The sequence below is a fragment of the Rhinolophus hipposideros genome (genome assembly GCF_964194185.1).
Source record: "Rhinolophus hipposideros genome assembly, chromosome: 10".
NCBI lineage: Eukaryota > Metazoa > Chordata > Mammalia > Chiroptera > Rhinolophidae > Rhinolophus > Rhinolophus hipposideros.
Genome location: NC_138056.1, coordinates 7,744,047 through 7,767,127, shown reverse-complemented (window position 1 = coordinate 7,767,127; position 23,081 = coordinate 7,744,047). Strand labels below are relative to the sequence as shown.

The 23,081-nt window shown below is 51.7% G+C and overlaps 1 protein-coding gene across 6 annotated transcripts; it reads right to left on the bottom strand.

Moving 5' to 3' along the window:
- Positions 1-938: 938 nt before the first annotated feature.
- SLC22A8 (solute carrier family 22 member 8) lies at positions 939-21,515 on the bottom strand. Of its 6 annotated transcripts, none has more exons than XM_081064001.1 (11): positions 21,270-21,515; positions 20,181-20,544; positions 9,550-9,653; positions 8,858-9,012; positions 8,128-8,296; positions 5,851-5,974; positions 5,525-5,640; positions 4,376-4,590; positions 3,580-3,688; positions 3,371-3,431; positions 939-3,139 (listed from the first exon to the last, which is right to left on the bottom strand). In XM_081064001.1, the coding sequence occupies exons 2-11, from the start codon at positions 20,514-20,516 to the stop codon at positions 3,002-3,004; spliced, it is 1,527 nt and encodes a 508-aa protein (XP_080920127.1). In that variant the 5' UTR covers positions 20,517-20,544; positions 21,270-21,515; the 3' UTR covers positions 939-3,001. The 6 variants fall into 6 exon arrangements, with proteins under 6 accessions (XP_080920127.1, XP_080920124.1, XP_080920125.1 ...); XM_081063998.1 differs by having other exon boundaries at positions 940-3,139; positions 3,228-3,431; XM_081063999.1 differs by having other exon boundaries at positions 940-3,139; positions 3,228-3,431; positions 20,181-20,501; positions 21,270-21,379.
- Between the last annotated feature and the right edge of the window lie 1,566 nt (positions 21,516-23,081).

Below are 23,081 nucleotides of genomic sequence, written 5' to 3'. Positions count from 1 at the left end.
AATGGCCAGCACATCCTGGGAGCTACCCTGAATACTGGATAGTGGAAAGGCGAGGTAGAGTAAGGTGGTTAGTGTTCCTCACGGAGCCCAATTCTTCTCCCTCCAGGTTGAAATCCGGTTAGGCCAAGGGAGGCCTTGGGGCCCCATGGACAGCTGACTCTAATCCAAGTGCAATGGGAATGGCATGGGGACAAGTCAAATGCTGGGCATGAAAGAAGGGCAGGGGTAAGAGAAGGTTGGTGCAGTCTAAGAACTGAAAGAAGTGGAATGAGGTTGGATTTTAGGGTGCAAGGTAGAGTGTGCTAAAAACAAGCCGTTGAAGCAGGCTGGGGCCTGATCATGACAGGCCTAGTAACAGAGTTTAAACTTCATCCCAATGGGAAGTCACTGAAAGGTTGAAGCAGAGGTACAATATGATCTCTTTCATGTTTATTAAGCTTTCCCTTAATTATCTAACTATAGGTTTGAGGGTAGTTGGCTGATAATCAAAGCCCTGGGGTGTGTCTGAGTTGTCCAGTACGGTAGTCACCAGCCACTACTGGACACTTGAATCAAGTTCATCTGAAATGAGACACGCTGTTAGGATAAAATACAGACCATATTTTGAAAACTTAGTATGAACTAAAGACTAGAAAATATCTCATTAATACCTTTTATATTGATTCCATGTGGAAATGGTAATATATGGATACACAGGGTTAAATAAAATTTATTATATATAATATTAAAATAATTTTGCTTTTAAAAAATAGCTATGAGGCATTTTGAAACTGCATAGGTGGCTTGCATCATATCTCCATTGGACAGTGCTAGAAAGGTTATTAGAGGAAGAGCTCCTAGGAACAAGTTCTGAGAAATGTCAGCATTCAAGAGATGACAGAAGAAGAGGAGCTGATTTTGGAATTATTTGGTTACAAGGAATGGAATTCTTCAAGTTTAGCTTAAACAAAAAGGGGAATTTATTTGGAGAATTCAGAGATCTTTACTAGACCTTAGGTCAGAAAGTGCTTCCAGGGCTGATAAGAATCTGGGACTTGAAATCCATGAAGAATCAGTGCAAATAGTCTCACCAGTTCTATTTATCTGGGCCCCAGTGTCACTTGTTCTTTTCTTTGTGCACCTGCTTCATTGTTTCTCTGCTTGCTGGCTTTCTCTTCTCTACTTGCATCTGGACTAGCCCACCCTCCTGCTAACTTGCCTTCCCAGGACAAGGACTAAGAGATGGACTAGAACCTCCATGGCTCAAATCCCCGCCGAGGACAGAACACGTGATTAATGAGATTTGGATCAGCAGTGCCCTCTGGTCCAGAGGTGTAGGGTCATGTAACTGTTCAGTTAGTAGGCTCTGGGGATGTAGACCCTTGAGGAAATGCCAAAGGAGACTGAGAAGGAACAGACTGAATGTGGGAAGGAGCTGCGAGCACGTGGCATCTCAGAAACCAAGGAAGGAGGGTGTGGCCAACAGAACCAAATCTGCATAGAGGCCAAGTAAGAGGAGGGACATAAAGTGACCTATGGATTCAGCAGAGGGGTGATGAGTGTCCTTGGTGAAAGCAGTTTCAGGGAAGGGGTAGGAGCCAGTATGGAGAGGTATGAGGTTAGAATGTGGAGGCAGGGGAGGCAGACACCTCCTCTGTGAAGTTTGGCTATGAATGGGAGAAAGAGATAGTGTGATCTCTGGAGGGAGATCCGAGGAGGGTTTGTTTGCTAGTTTGGTTTTTGTTAAGATAAGAGAGGCTTGAGCTTCTTTAACTGGTGATGGAAGGAACCCGGAGAAAGGGAATGGGGAGAGACCCAAGGGGGAAAGCGGATAGTGGCTGGTGGGAGAGGCTGGATGCAGGCCCCTAATGAAGGACTGGCTTTTCTGCTGCGATTAGACGGAATATGGGAAACATGGCAGCAGACATCAAAGGTGTTCAGCTTTGGCTGCCGTTTTCTCAGTTAAATAGGAGACAAAACTGTCTGATGGGTGTGGAGCTGGTCATGGATCAGAGACTTGAGGCAAGCAAGGCAGGAAGATCAGGACTGGAGGAGACCCCTCTTCTGTCTGCTGCCTCTCTGGGTTTGTCCACTCATCTACTCACATGCTCTCTGGGACATGTAGACACGCCCAAGCACAGCACTTGCTTTGGACTGCATTGTGTCCCTGCCCAAATTTATATGTTGAAGCCCTAACCCCCAGTGAGATGGTAATTGGAGGTGGGGCCTCTGGGAGATAATTAGTGTTCAATGATGTCATGAGGGTGCGGCCCTCATGATGGGATTGGTGTCCTTATGGAAAAGACACCAGAAAACTTGCTTCCCCTCTCTCCTCTACATGAGGATACAATTGGAAGGTGGCCAGCTGCAAGCCAGGAAGAGAGCCCTCACCAGGAACTGAGTTTGCCAGCACCTTGATCCTGGACTTCGAAGCCTCTAGAACTGCGAGAAAGAAATGTTTGTGGTTTAAGAGACCTAGTCTGTGGCATGTTGTTATAGCAGCTGGAGCAGACTAATATGTAAGGTGTGTATAATAGCTCAGTGCACTCCACATGCACGTACATATTCATATCAGGCCAGCTTGTGTGAACCTATATGCCCACACTTGCTTGTACACAAGTACAGATGGGTACATGTGCAGCTCACATGGGTACACAGTGGCCTGCCCCCTTCCCCTTCCCTCTTCCTGAGCAGCATGTGTTCTTCATTGCCATTTATTGAAACCTCCCATTGAAGAAAGGGGTGGAGGGCAAGAAGGGGAGGCTGTCTTTGTTAGGATCGAGCCAGGGAATCTGGGGGAACGTCAGGAAAAGGGAGCTGGAACAATGGGAGAGGTGAAAGTGGGGAAGGACTGGGCAGAAGAATGGCAGGGCCTGGGCTGCAGGGAGCATGAGGACAGAGGGGTAAGGGAAGGCTGAGAACCTTCACAAGCTCTCAGAAACTTTGTCCTAAGAGCATGGACCCGCCCAGGGCCCCTCCAAATGCCTGCGGAGCCCAGAGGCAGGCAGGGGACTGGCTGGGATTAGTCTCTGGAGGCAGAGAAAGGGGGTTCTGCTGCCCTCAGCTGGGGCGCAGGTCCAGTCCACAGGGCTGCAGAGGAATCCTCTGGGTAGCTTTTTCTGTTTCTGACTCCAGCTTTGGCTCCTTTGCCCGTGGGGACCTAGGGAAAGAAAGCTCAGGAAAAGTCTTGGGCCTACACCTGCTCCCCCAAGGAGGAACATTGATTGGGCCAGAAGCAGGGGACTGACCAGTTTTCCATGTCTTGGATGGTCTCTGGCAAGGGCCGATTGAGGGTCTCAGGCAGGAAGAAGGCAGCACTGCCTCCCAGGAGGGCAGTGGTCCCAAAAATGACATTGGGGATGAAGGGATGCATCTCTCCCGTGATTCTCACCAGTGGGGCTGTCATGCTTCCCACGCGGGTCATCAGGTTAGTTATGCCCATACCTGTTTGCCTGGGAGAGTTCAGAGCAGGGATTGGCAGCCTGTGTGTGAGGTTCTTAGAGGACAGTGCTAGGACTCCTGGGAAGGGGTCAGGAGGATGCCACAATCCCACCTGACCCTGTTTCCTCTGGCCGGGTCAGCCCTAGGCCCAGAACCTACCGGATGACTGTGGGGTATAGCTCGCTTGTGTAGAGGAAGAGGCAGGAGAAGGAGCTTGATAGGCATCCCTTCCCAAACACAGCCAGTACTGTCCTCAGGGTCTGCAAGTCTGCAGAGGGAAGAATATGTAGGGCCTTAGGGCTCAGGAGCACCTGAGTGTTCTTTTTTGCTTTGGCTGCTGTGAAGTTCAGATCCACACTTAAAGCTGAGTAATAGCCACTCTGCAATTCCTAGGGCTTTGCAGGTTTGTGTCCTGCTGCATTTGTGATTTTTTCCTGGCTCTGATTTCCTATTCCCATTTATATTTTGTTGTATGTGTTCTTGTCCTAAAGTATCCCAAGTTCCTTTGGAAGGATTTAGGTGTGTCAACATACAAACATCTCTACAAAATGGAAGTGGCGTGTCCAAAGTTGTGGTGCAATAGGCTGCAGGGTGTTCCGTGAGCACTGGGCTCTGCTGAGTCCCCATCCCCGCTCGTTTTCTGCAGAGAAGCCACACAGGCCATACCCAACCTCGAGCAATTCTGTGCACCATCCAGACATCACCATACTTTGCCCAGTGCAAGTCAGATCTGGAAAGGAGCTTTCATACCATCTAGCTCAATTGAATTATTTTCTAGATGAGAGACCTGAGCCCCAGAGAGCACAGGGACCTGCTCAAGGTAACACAGTGAATTAGAGACGGTAGAACTGGAATACCTGGTACCCCAACTTCCCAGCCTGTGATACCCACAGACACACTGGCCTGCATGGGTCAGCCTCTTTCAGAAGGTTCTCGGGTAGTTCCAGCTTCTCACCTGAGGGCACAAAGATGAGAGCTAGGATAGAACCTCCTGCCAGGAGTAGAGTAGTGGCCTCGGTGATGTGCCGGCCCAGATAGCTTATGGAAAGGATGGTGATGAACTTGGCTGGGACGTCGACCCCACCAAAGACGAGCTGGAGGAGGTAGAGGTTGAATCCGAATTCTTCCACACCCATAGCCAAACTGTAGTAGGCAAAACCGGTGGCAAACCTGAGGGGTAGGCAGGGATCGATTAGCACCTTCTGCCAGGCTGAGGCCTTTCCCTGTACTGGTCAATGGGTCACCAGGATGATGAATAGTTTCATTTTTGTGTGCCATCTGCAACTGATTAGTAGGGACTGCTTGAGTAACATTTTGAGGACTCTGAGATTGTGTCTGGCTGGACTCAGTGAGAAAGTGCTGGGATTGATTGGTTATGTCTGACACGGGCATGGTCAAGAGTGTGGTGGCAAAGATGCCACATAATTAACTCCAGAGAATATCAGGGCTGGAGGGACTCTGAGACCAAAGGAGGCAGTGAATGATCTCTCTTGGCTGGGTAATAGTTTAACATCTAGAATGGAGGAGGTGGAAGCTGAGCTGTGCACATGGGCCCAGTGCCTGGCCTTCCCTTCTCAGAAGTGAAGGATCACTTTTGAAGAAGAGTTCCTGGATAAATTGGCTCCTATTTGGAGGTGGCCAGGCTGGAGAAGGGCCTTAGAACCAGGTTACAGAAAGGGCTCTGAAGGAGCTGTGGAAGGTCAGACAGAACAGAAAGCTCAGGAGGAACACAGTTTCTATCTCAAGCCCTGAGGACCAGTCCTGCTCTCTGAGGTCTCAGAGGACAGAGCTGGTCCAGTGGGGAGCAGTGGCAGAGAGACACAGCGTGGGGATGTGAGCTGGTAAAGGGATTTGGAACATTTTGCCTGTGGGTGGGGTGAGTGTGACCCCAGAGGAAAGCGAACCCTAATGTGTGGGGCAAAGACACAGCCGATTTCTGAGGTCAGGGCCGGGCTGGGGCAGCCCAGGGTAGGGGATCTCTTGACTCCTCTTGGAAGTGCCCTAGGCTTTGCTCACCTGAGAGGTGAGCCTGCTGGAAGCCTTGTTCATCACCCTGGCCTTGGCAGAGGTGCTAGGATGTGGACAGGGAGGGGTGGGGGGTTACCAGGCCAGGGAAAGACAGAAGGTCACACGGCGCAGGATGGGTATTCGGAACAGGTCTGCTACGCTGTATTTGGCCTTGGCCAAGGACATCTCCTTCTGCAGGTTGAGGCTGAGGTCCTTGAGGCAGAGGAAGGGGAGGGATGCCATTAATGAGCAGCTGGTGGGCAGGAGGAAGAAGAAAGAGGGGTACAGGCCTGCTGCCTTGAGAGGAGCTTGCTTAGAGCATCAAATGTGAGGCTGGTTTGTGAGCAGGGGAACAGAGGCAAAAGGAGGGTACAGCCCAAGGTCAGAGCCAAGTTTCCTGCCACAATTCTTCTTGGCCCCTACCTCTAGGCTGAGTTTCTCTCCTTCTTCCTTCTTGCCGTTGAAGATAGCCACCCACTGGAGAATCTTAAGGGCCTTCGAAGACTTTCCAGACAGGACCATCCAGCGTATGGACTCCGGTACCCACCTGGGGGCCAGAATCATCACAGTCGCTCACCCCATGCCAGAAGCCCTTTTGAGAAGTTGGAAGAACATCAATAGCCAGCGCCAAGGGGTTGGAGGCCCAGAAACCCAAGTGACCTTACTGCAGATTTCATGGAATTTCAACTTGGCCAAGCTTTGTACCTGGGCTGCCTGCAGCCAGCACACATTCCAGTGTAGTCTTCTCCTTCCACAAGAGCCTTTCCTCTGCTCCCTACCTGTGCTGCTTGTTATCGTTGGGCATCTTCCTTAGCTAGGAGCCTTGCGCCCTAGGCCAAGGCAGGTGGGGCCTGGGGAAGGGACGGCACGTTGGAGGCTGGACAGCTGGAGGGTCCTGCATATCCACCTCCTCAGCCTTCTTTGGGCTGTATTCCAGGTCCTGGGTGAAGAAGGGGCAGGGCTCCAGTCCCAGGGCAGCTGGGGAAGGGGACTAAGGTTAGGGCTGTGGCCTAGGGAATAGGTTAGAGGACCCTTGGATACTCCCTGCAAAGGACCGACTATGCTGGGTTCTTGGGATTGGCAAATGAGATGCCAACCTCCTTCTTTCTCACCTCCAGGCTGTACTTTTGGGGTCGGTTTGCCCCGAGCAGTCCCTGAGGGTCATTAGGTGAAGAGGAACGGGGAGGCGGAAGTGTGGGGAGAAAGGACTGATGTTTGGAGAAAGCTGGTCTGAGGTGAAATCAGTCCCCACAGGCACTCAGGACCTGGCTCCAGCAAGGTCCCTGGGGGAGTGGACATTGGTCACGTGGCCTCAAACCACTGGGCCCAGCTGACAGTGGTGGCTTCCAGGGCCAACCCCCACTCACTCTCCTGGCCTTTTGATTTCCATTTCTGCCCTGACAGTTTTCTCAGCCTGCTCTCACCCAAGATTGTCAGTGACTTCTGCCCAGTCACCACAATCAGGACCTGGACTTTGTCCTCCTCTTCCTGAGAACAATGACAAGTGGCTTCCAATGAGTGAGGTTTCCTGAGGGCTAGGCGCATGTAACTCTGGGTGACAGGCATTATTAACTTCGTTTTGCTTAGAGAAACCTTGAGGCTCAGAGTGAGTGAGGCCTGTTATACAACGAAGGGGCCCTGACCTCTTGTACTGTGTTGACGTCTGCCCTTATTTTGTCTCCTGACTCTCTGCTCCTTCTCTGCTTGCACCTCAAGGCTGTGTACATTTCCTGGCTGTACCCTGGATACTCTGACCATCTCTCCCCCCCAAGATTGCCCATCCCTTCTAGAAGCTTCTGTTTCTCATTTCCAAATGGAGGTCCCATCCCAGTTCTGTATCTTTTTGTGTAACCTTGGGGGATTGATTGCTTCACTTCTCTGAGCCTCTGTTTTCTCATCAGTGAAATGGGAAGAATAATGCCCCCTTCATCTGTGAGGGTTGGAGACAATATAGGTTAATGCCTGGAACAGGGTTTTGTACATTGTCAGTACTCAGTAAAGGGTCGCTCCACAACATCTTTCTTTTTCTGAGTTCGTTCATTATTTCCTGTTCTTTGGCGCCAACTACGTGCTGGAGATTCGTTTCCTGTCTTCAATGTGTCCTCAGGTTTGATGTGTTGAATGAGCTCTTGGTCTACCAGGGTGTGGGGGGGGTGGTCTTTGACCCAGGTGCCTAGATTGTCCCAGGTTCTCAGGCTTTGAGCTTTCCTTTCCTTTATATCTCAAATCCAGAAGTCCCCAAACTGTGGTTTTTCCTTCAACATGCCTCTCAGACTTGTCCCCTTGCTCCTCCTGCTCAGTCACCTCCTTCTTGAGGTGCATCCCCACCTGCTTGAGCCTGAGCCTGTTCTGTGCTGTTATTTCACAAACAGAAGCTCGGTCAGAACTTTCATCACCACACACACTGTCAGAGGTAGTCTCTGTCTCTTCCTGGCTTTCTGTGCTCTCCACAGCCTGGCCCCATCCCGTCCATCTCAACTCACCCCTTCTTCTGCCTTAGGGAGTCCCTGAATGCCCCCAGACACCTGCTCCCTCGTGCAGCGTGACTTTGTGTTGGTAACTCCTCCTCCCTGGAAAGCCCGGACTCTGGGATGGTGGTGCCCAGGACAGATGTAGTTGGCCAGCCTGGTCAAGCATGGGCTTCCCCTGTTTGGCTCTGGTGGACCTAAGACAGGATGTGAAGGGGAGACGGCCACATACCAGGACAGCAGGAAGAAGGCAAAGTAGGGAATGGACACGGTTAACTGTAGCCAGCGCCACTGGGGGATGCCATAGGCCAGGCCGGGCAGAATGAACTGGCCAAAGGTGTAGAAGTAGCCGATTGTAGTCGACGTGATGGCTCGCATCCGGGTAGACACCCACTCGACATCTGCAGGAGGAGCCCAAGGACCAGATCAGCATCCTGCGGGGCCCTGGGCACCTCCCTGTGAAGGAACACATGCTCCTGCCCACCCCACACCCCACTTTCTACTTGATCTGACTCTGATCCTAAGGCTTCTTCGCCCCCATTTTACAGATGCTATGTCTGAGGCTCAAGAAGGCAGGACTCAAACTTAGGACTCTGTCTGGCTGCCAAGCCCACTCTTTCGAGTGCCTTCCCAGTGCCAAGTGACTTCCCTTGTTTTGCCTCAATTTCCTCATCTGTGTAATGGGGATAATAGTATTATCCACTAGTGTGTGTAGACAGGATGAGATCATGTGCCTAGCAGAGTGACAGGTCCAGGGTAAATCCTCAGTATTGACAGCTGCTGCTATTATGTTTGCTGTTGTTATATTTAGAGGGGGCCTCTGAAGTCCTGAGAGGGGTGACACCTTGCTTTACCAAGGTCATAGGGGGCCCATGGTTGAGCCAGGCCCAGACTCTACTCTCTCCGCTTCAAGCTGTTGCTCCCTAAACTTCCGGTCCCCTCCCCCCTCTCCTGTGTCTCACTCAAGATCACGGTGCTCAGGCTAACACCTGAGATGCTGAAGCCACACAGGAAACGCAAGGCCATATAGGTGGGGAGGGTGGGGCTGAAGGCTGCCCCTGAGCCACTGGCCGCCAGCATCAGGTAGCTGCAGGACAGGATGGGCTTTCGGCCAAACCTGCAGCTCAAAGGAGAGGAGGGGCTGGGTTAGCCACTGTGAGCCAGCCCAGGTTAGGGACTGCAGGCCTGCAGTAAAGGGCTGCACCTACTACCTCCAACCTCCCAGGCAGAGCGTGTAACTTCCTCCCCAGACAGTGCTTTGCTTGTAATTGCTGTTTTTTTGGACAAGTTTGCAATTAGAAGTTTGAGTTAATGAGTCATCTCTACACATAGTTTAGCTGCTTGAGCACGGGTCAAAGAACCACCCATCTCTAAGCAGTCCATTCACCCCACTTCCACTGCTACACGGCCCCTGCACTGTGTCCTAAAACCTTGAGGCTTTCCCCGCTGGGTCTGGGGAAAGTTGCAAGGGCTTTGGGGCAGAGAGAAGGCTGTGGCCAGGAAAGGGGTTGGGACGTGTGCAAGGCTACACAGCAAGGACAATCCTTCTCACCTCCCCCAGCTCTTTGCCTCTTTGGCGGTTCATGGGTGGAGCAGAGAGGGCCAGGGTCATCTCCACGGGTTGTGACCCCCTTGGGAGGCCCCAGTGTCTCACCTGTCAGACAGGTCTCCCAGCACGATCCCCCCAATCAGTATGCCCGCCATGAACACAGACTGGGCCATCTCCTTCAGTTTGTTGGAGTCGCAGACCAAGTCCCACTGCGCAAGAGAAAGGTAGCGCCAGCCTGGCTCAGTGCAGACCAGCCCTCTCAGTCGGGCTCAGCCTGTACCCCGCCACATGCGCGCTCACTCTCCCAGCACCCTCATCTGACTTCCCTGAGCCTGGCCCCCTGCTTCCCAGGCACAGTTGCCTCTTTCAGCCTGGCCCTGGGCTCCTTAGGTCTGCCTGTGGCTCTTTGGGTCCCTGACCCGTGGTTGTGTAATGACAACATCCCTCTAGCATGTGTGGCCTCTCACATGACTTAGAAAGTCTGCTCAGCTGTCCCATCTACCTAGGTCTGTCCTCAACCTCCTCCCTCAGCCCCTCGGAACTTGCCTGCATCCCCGCGGCTCCCTGCTTCTCCTCTCCCCACTTCACAGGTCCAAGGTCAGTCCCTCTGCTGTACCCGCAACCTCCCCCTCCTCCTCTATGGGGACATCCCTCCCTCCGTTGTGGCCACCTCATTCCATCACACATCCTCACTCGCTCTCACTCTCCTGACCCCTCATACCAGCATCTGCATGGGCTCAAATCTCTCCTGAGAACCTCTTCCCCTCATGTCTGCTCCACGTCGCCCTTCCCTTCAAGGCTAAATCTCTCGCAGGAGGCACTACACTCGCTATTACCCCATCATCGTCTCCCCACTAATGTCTCAGTTCCACCTCTGCCACTCCACTGAAACTGCACTCTTCAAAGCCACCGACGATGTCTTTTTCACCAAATCCGTGCAACCTTCTGTGTCCTGACCTGACTCGGCCTCGGGCAGCTCGTGACACTGCTGACCTCTCCCTCCACCTGGATTTCCTCCTTTTCATCCGAGGGCTCCTTTCGCTCTATCCCTTAAGTTTTCCTAGGCTCTCCTCTCTTTTGTTATCCATTCTCCCCAGGAAATGCCACTGGCTCCTATGGCTTCAATTACTATTTTATGATGAAGACTCCAAAACCGTGTCTTCAGCCCAAGCTTTCTTCTGGCCTCGACACCAGTAGATTCAGCTGCCAACTTGAAGTCTCCACATGGATGATCTCTCACGGGCATCTCAGAGTTACCTTACCATTCCACTCCCTGTGAGGTCTCAATCTCAGTGACTAGTAACCGTTTTTTTTTTAACTTCTTTCTCCTTCACTTTATAATCATTAAATCCTTCAGTTTGTAACTTTTTAATATTTCCTGAATCTGGATTCTTTTATTTCCACTGCTACTATATTAGTGCAGGCCTCATCATCTTGCACTTGGGTTAAGAACAATGGCCGATATTTACTGAGGGTTTGCTATGCACCCAGCACATTCCATGCCTCCACTTCTTCAATCCTCACAACAACCTTATGATGTAGCACTATCATCCCCATTTTGCAGATGAAGAGACTGAGGCCAGAGACAATTACTGTGACATTCTCCTGGCAGGTCCCCAGCCTACGATCTCAGACCCTCCTGTCCATTCTTACCCTGATAACTGGAATGACTTTCTAAAACACCTCTCAAATCAGGGTCCTGTCTTGCCTAGAGCACTCACTGGCTTCCTCTTGCCCTTTGGGTAAAGAGAAAGCTCTATTAACACGGATTTGTAAAGCCCTCAGCTTGCTGGCCCCTGCGTACCTGTCTGGCCTAATCTCTTGCTAATCCCCAACATGCACCCTTTGTCCAGCTAACCTGAATTACTTGTGTAATGAAGTGGAGAATTTTATTCACTAGAAAGCCCTCACAAGAATGTTTTGGAAGTAAAGCAGTGTAGGGGAAGAACTACACATTCCAGGGAGCTCTTTCCACTTTCCTCTGCTGGAAGTGAGGAAGGATGGGGGTGGATAAAACTCTAACTTCTCCAGCTGTCTCCGAGGGGCCCAGCGTGGCCAGGAAACCCAGTGGGCAATTCTGGCTGGAAAAGGGAGCCTGCATGGTTGTGTGTGGGGGTGGGAGAGGGAAAAGGGTAAAGGAGGAAGTGAGGGGGTATGAGGGGAGTACCCTGCTGGGTGTCTAGAGGGATTTCTGGTACTCTGTGGCATGCTGTGTAAAGCTATATGTGGTCCTCTGGCTGGGTGGGACCACTTAGTTCTTGGCAATGGAATGTGAGTGGAAGAAATGTGTACTACCACCTCATTTGATGAAGAGGGAATCCCTGGCCTGGACTTGCATGCTTTCTCCCTTCCTGTTGGTGGGAATAGTGACAACTAGAGGAACTCTGGAAGCCATGTGGTGAAGATGTCAGAGCCGCTGTCAGTCTGGGTCCCTGTGGAGCAGAGTCACCCAGTGGCCTGAAATGCTCACCTTAGAACTATCGCATGAGAAAGGGAAACACTTCTAGATCCTTTCAGCCATTGAATTATTATTGACTCCTCTGTTATGGCAACATAGCCTATCCTGATACATCCGCAAGAAGTTGCAAATGGAAATTTGATTGCCCCCCAGCCCCCGCCATTCCTCGATGTTATTTAGTGCCTTAAGCAATCAATCTGTTTGGATCTTGAGAAGGTCAGTGTCAGACATGCTTGGATTAGTTTAAGTCTGTTGCCCTGCTCTACTGTCTGAAACCAGATCTGCTGGGTCTTCATTTCTACCATGGTCTTGGTGATGTAGGCTTTAGAATAACTGTCGCAAGCAAGTTTCTTCCAGTTTCTTCCAGAAAATGGAGCAATTTGCGGAAAATACCATTGGATGAACTTTGGGTCACATTTAAAATATGCCGCAGTCCTTCCACATTCCTGCAGAATCTGCCCCCATCTTTATCTTCATCACTTCCCTGCTCTCACTTCCTACTACTGTCTCTCCACATACTCTCCTCCAGCTGCATTGATTTCCTTGCTGTTCCTTAAACATGTCACACAGCCCAGAGTCTCGGTGTGTGGTATTCTCTTGCCCTGCAATGTTCTTCCCCCAGATAGCCACTTGGCATGCTCCTTCACTTCCTTCAGCTCTTTTCTCAAATGTTATCTTCTTAAAGAAGACATTCTTCACCACCGTATTTAAAATTGTAAGCCCCAGCAGTCTATATCTCTCTACTGTACTTTATTTTCTCTTTAGCACTTATACCATCAGGCATATTACATATTTTCTTTCTTTCCTCCCTCCCTCCCTCCCTCCCTTGCTCCCTCGCTCCTTCTTTCTTTCTTTCTTTCCTTCCTTCCTTCCTTCCTTCCTTCCTTCCTTCCTTCCTTCCTTCCTTCTTTCTTTCTTTCTTTCTTTCTTTCCTCCCTTCCTCCCTCCCTCCCTCCCTCCCTCCCTTCCTTCCTTCCTTCCTTCCTCTCCCCCAAGTATATCATCTTGATGAGGGCAAGTCTTTTAGCCTGTTTTGCTCATGACTATACTTACATTGCCTAGAACAGTGCCTGATACCCGGAAGTCACTCAGTAACTACTTGTGAAATTGAATGAGTGAACATTCTATGGGCAAAACAGAGAGCTGGAGAGCCTTAGAGGTTAGAGGTACGCTGATGTCTCAGCGAGAGGTCACAGGGTCCACACCCCAAGGCCTCAATTCACTCTAAGTTTCTCCTAGAGATTTCGTGGTTAATGAAGCCCATCAGAGCTGAAGATAAAAAAGTGGCCACGGTTACTCTGAAGATGAACACAAATCCATGGGGGCTCAGATCTGAGATGTACAACTATCATGGGTGGAATTGTGTCCCCCCAAAAGAGAGGTTGAAGTCCTAACCTCCAGTACCTGAGAATGTAACCTTATTTGAAAACAGGGTTATTGAAGATATATTTAGTTAAGATGAGGTCCTACCTGGGTAGAGATGGGCTCTCAATCCAATATGACTGGTGTCCTTCTAAGAAGAGAAGAGACACACACACAGGTGTACACCATGGGACACTAGAGGCAAAAGCTGGAGTGATGTGTCTACAAGCCAAGTAGTGCCAGGGATCATGGGCAACCAACAGAAACTGGAAGAGGCAAGAAAGGATTCTTCCCTAGATCCTTGAGAGAGCATGCCTACACTTTGGTTTTGGACTTCTGGCTGACAGAACTGTGAGACAATATATTTCTGTTGTTCTAAGCCACCCACTTTGTGGTGCTTTGCTATGGAAGCCCTAGGAAATGAATGTGTGATTCCTGTATGTTTGCTTGAAGTACCTGCTGGCTTGGTGGGTGGTGATGGGAAGGGATTGGGAATAGAGAGTATGGCAATGAGGGAATCCAATACAGAGAGAATTTTAAAGATATCCTGGAATTTGAGGGGGAAGGAAAGATATTTAGAGAGATTTTTGGTGACATTCTGTGTGGCTAGCTGTGTAAAACCCTTGAGAAAGCCCTGGTAAGAAAACCTCTAGCCGAAGGCTCAGTTATTCTTCAAGGTGTTAATAGGGTGGTTTATGTTTCCTTTGACTCCACCATAGGCTGGGCCATGTGGGTTCTGTGGTTTTAATCTGGTTACACTAGTGATTCTATCAAAGCTTCATGCTACTATGTTTCTCTTTGCTTTTGCACTTGTCATCATTTCCTTATTCTAATAATGTTGCCAGTCCTTTTAAACTCATGTCAAGATTATCTTTTCTGAGTGCCAGGAACATCTTTTCTGGGTGTTTGGCACAAGGAGGTGGTCAGTAAATATTTGTGAAAATGGATAAGTGGCTGAGAAGCATGTCCAGACGCCCACTGTTATTTTTCATTTCTCCTTCCACACTCAGCATCTTCATACCTCCAAGAGGACACATATTATGTAGCATTCTAGCTGCTTATTTACTTGTCTCTCCAGTATCCTGTAACCTCGCTGAGGGCAGAGAATCTCCTTTGGCTCTTTCTCCCTAACAGAATAGTTGGTACGTGGTCAATGTTAATGTTTGTTCAATGAATTATTAATGAGTGAACAGGGTTGGGGTTACTATCCATATTTTACTAATGAAGTCCAGGAAAAATAACTTGCTGGTTGGATGGAACTTCCTGGTACTTCCATCCAGCCCTTGGTATGGCCTGGACTGACCTCTTCCTCATCAGCTTTTGGAAACTCCACATAGAGTTCTTGGTCACAATATCCTAGTCCAAAGTTCTTAGCCTCCTTTTACTCTCTTAGAGTGTTTACTGAGCCCCCAGGGAGCTGGGTTCTGGAAGGGAAGGAGAGAAAGCCCACTGCCATGTCTTCCTGAGTGAGCTGATACACCAGGAATGTGGTAGGAGAGTAAAAGGGGGTCTGCAGTGCTCAGGAGCAACCTTTGCAAATGATGCCGTAATAACCTTATGGAGTAAGTACTATTATTACCTCCATTTTACAGACAAAGAAACTGAGGCACAGAGGGTAAATAACTTGCCTAAGCAAAGCTCAGTTCATTTCAAGGCAGAGACTCAAACTCAGGCCTGCTGGAGCCCCAACTGATATTCTTGACCATGGCTTGCTGATGCTTCACTCTGAGCTCTGGGCTGCAGGAGGGAAGGCTCAGTATGTGGGAGCAGTTGCTGTGAGCCCCCGTAAGACATGTAGGCCAGGATGGACTGGAATTGTGGTTGAGGAGGCAGCCAGGGCCAAAGCCAGGTGGGCTGGTCTGATATCAGGTCCAGAGGGGGAGGGACAGGCTTAGGAGCTGGAGCTGCAGCAAGATCAGAGGCCAGGAGGCCCCTCAGAGGGAAAGCAGAAAGCAGGCCATCAAAGGTCAGGGTGAGCCATTTGTGATCAAGGCCATGATCAGCAGAATGGGGCCCTGTTATGTGGTGCGTTGTGGGGGGAGGGGGCTCACTCTGCCAGGGAACCCCACACCTGAGCCATACCTCCCAGAGCAAGGACAAAGGAAACAACCTTCTCTAGCTTTGGGGTCTTTCAGAATCAGGTGAGACCTTGGGGAGAATTGCTGCAGCCCCTGCCGACTCTTGGACCCTCAATGGAAACTGTACTGGGGCACAAGGGCTGGAGAGGATGAGCCAGGTACCTGGGGATGAGTCTCCAGCTCTGCCCCTTAGTAGCTGTGTGTTCCTGGGCCAGTTACTTAACCTCTCTGTGACTCAGTCTGCTCTTCTATACTATGGGGGTAATGCTAGTACCTGCTTCTCAGGATTGTAAGTAACATAAGGAATGAAAAGCATCCAGCACTGTTCCTTCGCAAACAATCTGCATTCAACACATGATAGCTGTTTTATTGTCATATGCATTGTAAGTCCTGTGCTTACAGGGATGCAGTAGAAAACGCATGGATTCTGGAGTTAGGTCCCCCGTTTCTCCTCCTGTAAAAGCTTGACCTCATCACTACGGCTGAGAGGATCAGCCATGGTGATGAGCCCAGTGTACTCCTCTGTAAAACAGGGTCAATATTCACAGGCTCATGAAAGAAGCGCAAAGCACTAGCCCTGGGCCTTGCACACAGTAGGTGCTGACCTTGGAAATTCCTGACCTTGGAAGGCCCAGAGGATGGCCCCAGGCCACTCCTACATACATGATTAGGGCCTTCTAAGTGAGAGCTGTCACTGGGGGTCAGGCTGAGCCAGCAACATGGCTGAGGTGGGGTTGCTTGGTCCTTACCAGGAGTCAGATTGGAGACTAGGAAAGGGGAGATGATAGGAGTACCCAAGTGCAGGGTGGACAGTGAGCAAGTGGGGATGTGCAACAGGGTAGAGCTGGACACAAGAGGTGGGCAGATTGACTGGGATTTGGGCAGCTTCGGGACATGGCAGTTGGGATGGAGGAAGACCAGACCCTCATCAGGGGAACCTCCCCAGTGTGGAGACCTGCTTCCCAGAGGATCCACTGGGAAGCCTCTGCTTCTCCAGCAGCTGACCTGGAGCCTCCAGGGACCCATGCAAGGAAACAGGATTCTTGTGGCCTTGGAGACAGGACAGGAAGGCTCCAGCCCCAGACAGGAATCGCAGAGAACTTAGAGGGAAGGGCCTGTTCATGCAAGGTCAGGCCCAGGCCTCTGAGGGCCTCGGGTGGGGTTTCAGGGTGCCTGGACCAAGCTGGGCACCCACCCACAGGGCTGAGGTTCAGTGTGGGACGGGGGAGCTGTGGCTATGGCTTCTGTCCAGGGAATCCAGAGCCCGCAGGGAAGCCAGCTAAGACTGGGAACTTGGCTGGTAAGGATGTGAACTCATGCAAGACCAGGTACAAGACCTGCAACCTCTGCTCTTGGCGAGGTTCCCTGTGCCCTGCCTCTGAGCAGTCAGCAATGGGCACGCGTGTCCTGCCTGGCTCTGAGGGGCCATGGCCTTCATTCACAATCCACGCTCCCCACTCTCTCCAGACTTACACGGAAGACCTTTATTTCCTCTTAATGTCTTAGTAAAGGTCCTTCTGAAAAATTCCAACTTTGTTTCTGCTGAACCCAGAGAAAGGAACTCGTGGTCACCTCTGCCAGGAAAGCTTAGGGGATAGATGGGGAGGAACCCCCTCCCATCCTCGCCCCTTCTCTCCTGGGGGAGTTCCTTATTATCCTATTCTACAAATGAGGGGACTAAAGTGGAGGGGGCGGTGACTCACCAGGTCACTGGCGGCTATGGGCTATGGCGTTGGAGCTGGGGCCTGCACTCAGGCCTGTGCTGTGCCCAAGAGAGGAGGGCTAAGTGGGGACCGCAGAGGGAGGCAAAGCCCAGGGGCCTGGGCAGGCAGGAAGAGCTATGACAGCAGAATTCCCATTGATGATGGGTCCGGGTTATACAGGGGTGAGGGGTGGGGCGGCTCTGGAGCCTGACTGCCTGGGTTTGACTCCTGTTTATGAAATGTGGTGCCAGGAGCCAGGGGCCTGTCCCTCGGTTTCCTCACCTGTAAAACTAGGATAATAAAGGTGCTAACCCCAGAGGGTTGTTGTGAGGATGAAATGAGTTAACATGTGCAAAGTTCTTAGGACTATTTGGCATGGGGTCAGCACGCAGGAAGTGGTGACAATGATAATTATTTAGTTTTTAAGCAATCAAACAATTCCTTGAAGTTTTTGCTCCTTTGGCTAGGTTCTGTGTTTTTGGAGGATAGGGAGGGTAGCTGTTACTCCTCCCATCTTCCCAGGGACCAGGTGTCCAGCAAGTTGCCCAAGCGTTTGGAAACTTATTTACAGGCAGTGAGGCCTCTTCGACTCCCTGTCCCTTCAACCCCCGAAATCCATTCAGTTCCCAAGCTCCACCGATTCTAACTCCCCAGCCTGTCCCGTCCCGACTGCCCTTTCCATCAGTCATCTTCCTCCTGGAGCCCCGTGGCATTCTGCTAACGGGTCCCCCAGCTGCGGGAACCCAAACCCTCCACAAGCCACTCTCCTCCCTGCGGACAGAGTGACCATCCTTAGGAAGCGATCTGAGCCTCTACTCTCCTGCTTAACACCGTGCAGTGGTCCCTGTCACCTCGGGACGGACGCCACACCTTCGAGTTAGCATCTAAGTCATCTTGCTGTCCTCTCCAGCCCCCTGTCCGGAAGCCTCCATACCCCACTGCCCGCCCCTCCAGCCTCCATTGGTCGCTTGCAGCCCTGTTTTGCTTTCTTCATGCTTCTGTGACTGCATTTGACTCCACACACAGCTCCTTTTGCCCACCTCAGCCTGCTGGCTAACTCTCACTCAGTGCAGGTGTTGCTGCCTCCAGGGGGCCCTCCTGGCTGCCCTCTCCAAGAGCACTCTGAGTTTATAAAGCTCCTATTGAGTCACTCCACCAGTGTTTATTTCACAGAGCACCTCTTCTGTGCCAGGCACTGCTCTAGCTGCTGGGGACATAGCAAAGCATCTGAAAATCCCTGCCTCAGGAAGCTTGGAAGTCCCACCGCACTGGTGGAAATCCTTGAGGGCTAGACCTGTCTCCTCCTTAGAGGTGAGCTCCTGGAGGGCAGGCAGGGCTCAGGTGTTCTGTGACTCTCTGTCCTCAATATCATGCATGTAGCCATCAATAAATATTTATTGGTGACTGGATGCATTTCAGGCATTATGCTTGGTGCTGGGAGAAAAAATGCATATGACAAGGAGGAAATATAATCTAGGGGCTACGAGAGTCAGCAACTCTCATGGTTAGGAGCTTGGCTCTGGGGCCAGGTGCCGGCGTTCGGATCCTGAATCTGCCACTTACTAGGGGTGGCTTTGCACAACCTTCTTAACTTCTCTGTGCTTCAGTCCCCGTGCCCGCCGGAAAAATGGGCTTATAATACTAACTACCTTATAGTGTTGTCAGGAAGGTTGAAAGTGTTAATATTTATAAAACACTTAGAACAGTGCCTGGCACACAGTAAGTGCTTTATATGTCAAACGCTATGCATTAAACAAATGAAAAACAATCATATAGACTCTGAACATAGGGAATCCTGGATTCAGGTCCTACCTCTGCCAGGTACTAACTGTGTATAATCCTGGGAAAGTCATGGAACCAGGCTGAGCCTGAGTTTCCTCGTCTGTGATACTAATAATCCTTCCCTCGCTGAGATGCCATCTCCTGAGATTCTAGGAGCCCACATACACATAACGTGCCCAACTCAGGACTGGCACGGGGTAAACACTTTGAAACACAGCTCTTCTAGTGAGGCAAAAGCACGATCCTGCCTTTGAGGAGCTTATGGTCCCCTAGGAGAGAACGAAAACATTGGCCTCTGCTCACGGCTCAGATGCCACCTCTTCCAGGAAGCCTTCCTAGCATCCTATGGCTCCTCCTACTTTGAAGTGCCATAAACACTCGTCCCTCTGTGGCTCTTGTGGACTTTAGCTTTAAATTCCGGTTCTGAAACTGACCAGCTGTGTGGCACTGGACTTTTCCTTCCCTTCTCTGAGTCTTAGGTTTTTTTTGCTCTGTAAAAAGAGATAAAGTCACCTTCACAGACTATCACTGTGGGAATCAAATTGGGAGACAATGTCTGGAAAGCCCCAAAATGTACCTGGCAGTTTGTACACGCTCAATAAATGCCAGTTTCCATTTCCTCCTCCTAATCCTACTGCGGTCTCCTGACTGGCCTGTCAGCTTTATTCAAGAGTCTGATTTAACTCTGTAACTCCTGGAGATGGCAGGTGAACAAATCAGGGAATGATGAAGGCGTGAATGAATGGGGGTGAACCCAGAAATGACTGGATATTTTCTGGGTCTGCTAAGGCATGTTTCAACCCTCTACTCTGTCCACTCCCTCCTGCACTCACTTCCCACCCTGGGCACAAACAAGATGGAATTTTCCTCCTTTTCCTCCCAGCCTGGTTAACTCTTGCCAGTCACCAGACATTCTCATACCGGCTCCAGGGTCACTTCTTTATGGATGCTTCCTCCAATGCTCTCCCCCCTCCCCCCACCCCCCTCCTGCAGCCCAGGGGTAGGCCATCTCTAAGGTGGCAGACCAAAGTACTTTAAAGTTGGCATTTTACACGTCTTTGTGCAGTGCTTTCATTAGTTGATGTGCCCCCCTCTCGGCTGTGGATCAGGGCGTGGGTTTTGTATCCTCAGAGCTATGCCTGTCATAGAACGGGCTGCTTGTACTCTGAGTGTGAAGAAACCAAACCTTTTGGCTGGTATGCGTCTGCACCCAGGTCCTTGCTCTCTGCCTGCCCAGTGCCCTGTCCCCCGATCTTAGGAGACTGGGCCCCAGCCTGCTCTCCCATTCCTAAGTGCTGCAGGGTGTGGGGGCCCTGCTGGAAGTGGGGGGCGTGGGCTTGCCTGGGGCCATACCTCAGTCACAATGGAGTTCCCCGTGCTGATGTTGTAGACCCAGCCATCCAGGCAGGGCTCGGTGGCCCCCTGGGTGGCGTTGGGCAGGCTGGCGTTGGGTGGGTATGCGAAGCGGAGGCATGGCTCGGGCTTCCCATTCGGGCCTGTGGGGAGCAGCCAGGGCCCTGCGGAGGCGTTGGGGGGTGGGCGGCAGTGGTGGGCGGGGGTCGCAGCGGTGAAGATCTGCAGCAGGTTGTGGTTGGCCATGCCCAGGATTGGGATGCCCAGCAGGACCGTGACGAGGAGCTGGAAGGGGCCCTTGCTGTTCACGTTGTCCATGAGCTTGGAGAAGGTCATTGCGTCGGGCAAGATGGATGGTCCAGAGCTGCGGGCAAGGCACCAGGCCGGGGAGCAGTGTGTGTGTGTGTGTGTGCGCGTGTGACGGACGTGTGGGCATGTGGATGGGTGTGCAAACACAAGTGGGAGGGTGTGCCCAGGTGTGTGTGGGAGCGCAAGTGTGTGGCACAGTGTATGTATAAAGGCATCAGGATGTGGGGGCTCAGCTGCGTGTATGCACAGATTTGCGTGTGGCTGCATGAGGAGGCGCCCCACAGCATGTATTGATGTGGGGTCACAGATGTGTCCCACAGGGGTCTACAGGGATGTGTATAGATTGGAGCATCAGGGCACGGCGGTGTGAGTCTGGGTGTGTGTGTGTGTGGACTTGTGGGAGTGAGTGCATGTGCTCCCTGGGAGGAGCACGCCGGTCACACGTGCTGCATGCATGGGCAGTGAAGGTCACACAGCTGGGACCAAGGGGCCCAGTCTTGGACACTGGATGGGGGGGTAGGTTAGGGAGGTCCCTGGTTGTCCTGAGCAGACATACAGGGTTGGCTCAGGCTGCCTGCTGGGAAAGGCCTCCCTTAGCCGAGTCTCCAGGCTTTTGGCTGTCCCCTGGGGTTAGGCCCACTAAACTGGGGTAGCAGGAAGGGCCCAGGCAGGTCCCAGAGGGCATCAGGGACTTGGAGAGTTGCAGTGAGGAAGCAGGGCCTGGCTTTGGGGGTTTCCCAGGAGGGTCGCGGCCTGGGGGGGTCCTCCATCCCTCCTCACCTGATGGCTGGGCCTGGCTCCCTCCGGTGGGGCTGGTGGTCGAGGTGGCTGAAGCCCTTGCTCTGTCCAGGGTCCAGCAGCTGCTAGAGTTGGGCAGCTCAGCTCCAACAAGCTGTGTTTGTGCCTTCCCCAGGGGGCCTTACATAAGGCACAAGCTGTTTCCCCTGCTAATGTTTGACTTTCTTCTGAGGATTAGCAGCCGGCCGCAGGGAGCGCGCTGTGGACCCATCAAGCCTAGCTTTCCTCAAAGGGCTGCCTCAGCAAAGGTTGGGTCAGTGATGTGGCTGAGCCTGGCCGGCTGCTGGCTGGACAGAGGGTGGGTCATTCCGGCAGGCTCACAGAAGGAGGAATCCGGGAGGGGGTCTGCCTGAGTCCTGAGGGCCCAGAGTCATCTCTGAGCTGACGTTCTGAGGACTCGGAGCTGAGAACAGCTAGGGAGAGGTTCTGCTGCCCGTGAACAGAGGACATTTTCCAGGGCACCAACTTCTCGAACTGCCTCATGCCTCCTGAGAAGGGGCCTGGAGACTTGCCTCCCAGGAAATGATAGGGCATGCCCAGGCAGAAAATGTCACCTGCACATGTCCCCAAGGGCTCAGGACTGGCACCCCTGGGGCCTCTGGGGCAGCCAGGGCTTCCCTGAGTTTTGGACCCAAGGGAACACCCCCCCTTCCAGCCCACTCTCAATGGTCAGGCTCCTCTTCTGACTGGCTGCTTCCGTGTGGGGACAAATTGTAGTCCCTATTGTTTTATTTTTTCTCCCTCAATATTATTTTAACTACATAATAATGTATTTCATGCATAAAATATAGGGAATAAAACAAGCCAAAGAAAAGCAACATCCAGTCTCACTGGAGAGCCAACTCCGGGAGTGTGCTGATATATGTTCTTCCAGCCCTTTTCTCACCAAAGACTGTGGTCTAAGACCCCATCTTCTAGCAACCAACATGAGGCTCATTTTACCCTCACAGCAATCCTGTTACTATTCTAGCATTATAAATTAAGAAATGAGGCACAGAGAAGTTAAGTAACTTGCCCACTGTCCCCCAGCCAGGAAGTGGCAGGGCAGGGGCAGCGTGGCCCTAAGCTCACTTCTGTCCCTTGAAACCCACATTTTCTACACAGTCTAGGGACGTTGTACTGCCTCTCCCTTAGCAAAGTCACCAGCTTGGCTTCCCACAGCATTCCTGCCTGCAGCGAGCTCCCCTTCTACTGCTACTTCGCAGCTGCCCCATCCCACCTGCCTGCTCTGGGGCAAGGGAGGGGTCCACCTAGGGCTCCTATTCCTGGTTGGGAAGGGGTTTCCCATTTTCCTCCCCCACCCCAGGCAGCATCCAGCTCCCCCTGAAGTCTTCTCCAGCAATCCCCACCCCCCCACCCCAGGGCAGGGTCAGCTGGTAACCAGGTCTAGCCCCTCTCGGCTCCCCACCTGGGCCCCGCAGTAGTTGATGTTCTCTGAGTGGCCCCAGGCAGGGCCAGATGAGTCATCAAAGGAAGATTAAATTATGCTCCTAGGCAGCCACGGGGTTGTTTTAGGAAGGTTTTCCACTGTGAGGCTCGTGGAGAGCTGGGCCACTGCCCCGAGTCCCCCTGTTCTGGGCATTTACCCTCTGTGAGATTTTCTGGTTCCTAATTGGGCCTGAGTTATCCGTCTGTTCCTGTCCTAGTGGAATGTTGTTTAAAGGAGCCTGGTGATTTCCCACTGAGGCTGCTGGAGGTGAGCCAGATAATAGATGTGTAAGCTGCCCAGTCAGGGGCAGCGCTCTCCCAGCCCCCAGCGCATGTGCTTGGATTCATTACATCTGAACTGAGGCC

Excerpts from the sequence above, each read along its gene's own strand:
- SLC22A8 (XM_081063998.1), bottom strand. The coding sequence starts at position 20,516 with ATGACCTTCTCCAAGCTCATGGACAACGTGAACAGCAAGGGCCCCTTC. Across the intron at positions 9,654-20,180 it reads GGAACTCCATTGTGACTGAG|TGGGACTTGGTCTGCGACTC; the intron begins GTATGGCCCCAG and ends TCTCTTGCGCAG. Across the intron at positions 9,013-9,549 it reads CTGGGAGACCTGTCTGACAG|GTTTGGCCGAAAGCCCATCC; the intron begins GTGAGACACTGG and ends TTTGAGCTGCAG.